The sequence below is a fragment of the Palaemon carinicauda genome, chromosome 32 (genome assembly GCF_036898095.1).
Source record: "Palaemon carinicauda isolate YSFRI2023 chromosome 32, ASM3689809v2, whole genome shotgun sequence".
Taxonomy (NCBI): domain Eukaryota; kingdom Metazoa; phylum Arthropoda; class Malacostraca; order Decapoda; family Palaemonidae; genus Palaemon; species Palaemon carinicauda.
The window spans coordinates 3,924,295-3,927,163 of NC_090756.1; the positions used below are offsets into that span (position 1 = coordinate 3,924,295).

General features: G+C 37.6%; 1 protein-coding gene across 1 annotated transcript; it reads left to right on the forward strand.

The window, feature by feature from the left end:
• The first annotated feature begins 363 nt into the window (after window positions 1–363).
• LOC137625441 (protein kinase 4-like) lies at window positions 364–1,167 on the forward strand. The gene has a single exon (XM_068356349.1). It carries the CDS (start codon window positions 364–366, stop codon window positions 1,165–1,167), a length of 804 nt encoding a protein of 267 aa, XP_068212450.1.
• The last annotated feature ends 1,702 nt before the right edge of the window (window positions 1,168–2,869 follow it).

Below are 2,869 nucleotides of genomic sequence, written 5' to 3' on the forward strand. Positions count from 1 at the left end.
CATTTTTCAAGACCCACTCCCCTTTAAAGATGAATTTCAACTACAAAAAACCACAACAATAACAACAACAACAACAACAAAACGCAACTCTCTCTCAAGACCCACTCCCCTTCAAAAATGAATTTCAACAAAAACAACAACAACAACAACAAAACGCCAACCATTTTTCAAGACCCACTCCCCTTCAAAGATGAATTTCAACTACAAAAACAACAACAACAACAACAACAAAACGCCAACCCTTTTTCAAGACCACTCCTATTTAAAGATGGAATTTCAACTATAAAAAAACAACAATAACAACAACAACAACAACAACACCAAAACGTCAACCATTTTTCAAGACACACTCCTATTTAAGGGATGAATTTCAACTACAAAAAAACAACAATAACAACAACAACAACAACAACACCAAAACGCCAACCATTTTTCAAGACCCACTCCCCTTCAAAAATGAATTTCAACGACAACAACAACAACAAAACACAAGCCCTTCTCCAAGACCCACTCTCCTTCAAAAGGAAATTCAACAACAACAAAAAACAACAACAACAACCTTTCATCAAGACCCACTCCCCTTCAAGAATGAATTTCAACAACAACAACAACAACAACAAAACGCCAACCATTTTTCAAGAACCACTCCTATTAAAAGGTGAATTTCAACTGAAAAAATCAATAACAACAACAACAACAACACCAAAACGCCAACCATTTTTCAAGACCCACTCCCCTTCAAAAAAGAATTTCAACAACAACAACAACAACAAAACACAAGCCCTTCTCCAAGACCCACTACCCTTCAAAAGAAAATTCAACAACAACAAAAAACAACAACAACAACAACCTTTCCTCAAGACCCAGTCCCCTTCAAGAATGAATTTCAACAACAACAACAACAACAAAAACACAAGCCCTTCTCCAAGACCCACTCCCCTTAAAAAGGAAATGCAACAACAACAAAAACAACAACAACAACCTTTCCTCAAGACCCATTCCCTTTTAAGAATGAATTTCAACAAAAACAAACAAAAACATCAACAACAACAACAACAACCCTTCCTAAAGACCCACTTTCCCTCAAAAATGAATTTCAACAACAACAACAACAACAGCAACAACAAAACGCCAACCCTCCTCAAGACCCACTCCCTCCAAATATGAATTTCAACAACAACAACACCAAAACAACAACAACAAAAGGAACATTTGATAACAGCTCTAACCTTAGGTAATGAAGGGCCCATGAAACTTCAGTTGTCATTTTCGAATAGTTATAAGATTTCTTATGTTGAATTTAATTTGATTTTTTTTCACAACTACTACTACTACTACTACTACTACTACTACTACTACTACTACTTCTACTACTACTATCATCATTGGTCAAGCTGCTACCCTAGTTGGAAAAGCAAGGAAATAAATCTAGAAGAGAAATAACAAAAACAGAATGCATAAAGATGAATGAATTGGTTAAACACATAAGTAATACTTGGAAGATATTTAATCCGGAGTATAATTTGTAATTACGAAATTTACTCTTATCTCTTATCTGCAATACGTATGTCATTTATTAGAACTTAATCAGATTGATTAATAATAAATCTTGGGACAGTAATACAAAGTCTTCTTGATTAAAGAAAAAAAAACATGGATTCAAGTTTCATTTATGGTTCTACATAATGAATTACTATTACTATTATCATTTACGTTTCTAGATAGTCCGAAGACTAAGTTTATGTCTCTCTCTCTCTCTCTCTCTCTCTCTCTCTCTCTCTCTCTCTCTCTCTCTCTCTCTCTCTCTCTCTGGGATTAAAATACAGATCAAGCATTTACGACCTATTATTGGGAAGCTGCGAATCGTTCTCTCCAGCACTTTAATTCCCCCCCCCCCTCTCTCTCTCTCTCTCTCTCTCTCTCTCTCTCCTCTCTCTCTCTCTCTGGGATTAAAATACCGATCAAGCATTTACGACCTATTATTGGGAAGCTACTAATCGTTCTCTCCACCTCGGCTGGGACATTTGTACTCCCGCTTGCATAATTCCTGTAGCTGTACTCAACCCGAGAGGGGGGGGGGGGGGGAGTATCCTATGGCTAGAATGATAAGATGCTGGGATTCAAAAGTTAGGGATCAAGCTGAGAAGGGGGGCTTGGGGAGCCTATAGGTCTATCTGGTGAGTCACCAGCAGCCATTGCCTGACCCTCCTTGGTCCTAGCTTGGGTGGAGAGGGGGCTTGGGCACTGATCATATGTATATATGTCTTGTTCGATAGGGCAATGTTACTGCCCGTTGTCTCTGCCATTCATGAGAGGCCTTTAAACATTTTAACCACCGAGGGGCTAGCAACTTCACTCCCTGAAAATAATGCTGAGATACAAAGGGAAACAGCGAAGAGTTGTAATAAAATAACATGAATAAAAAATGCACGAAGCCAATATTGGATAAGAACATAATAACTAGTGGTGCGCAGACCTCCACGGCGGCAGCTTATTTCTCGACCTTTTGATCAACCTTGACCTTTGACCTTAACATGTATTAATTCGTGTGGATTTTCCTACACGAAAATATAAACTAATTTTGAATTCTCTGTGACAACGATGTCTAAACTTATGGCTGATTACATGAATTGGACATTTTGCTTGACTGTGATCTTGACCTTTGACCTTTCAAAATGTAATCCTTTCCAACTTTCTACGTAACAGTTAATACCTGCAAGTTTTATTACTCTACGATTAAAATTGTGGTCAGGAAGCTGGTCACAAACACACACACAAACAGGAGGTACAACATCCTCCTTCCAATTTCGTTGGCGGAGATAATAATTTAGAAAAAGGGACGTAAGGTAACTTATAAATAAATAAATAA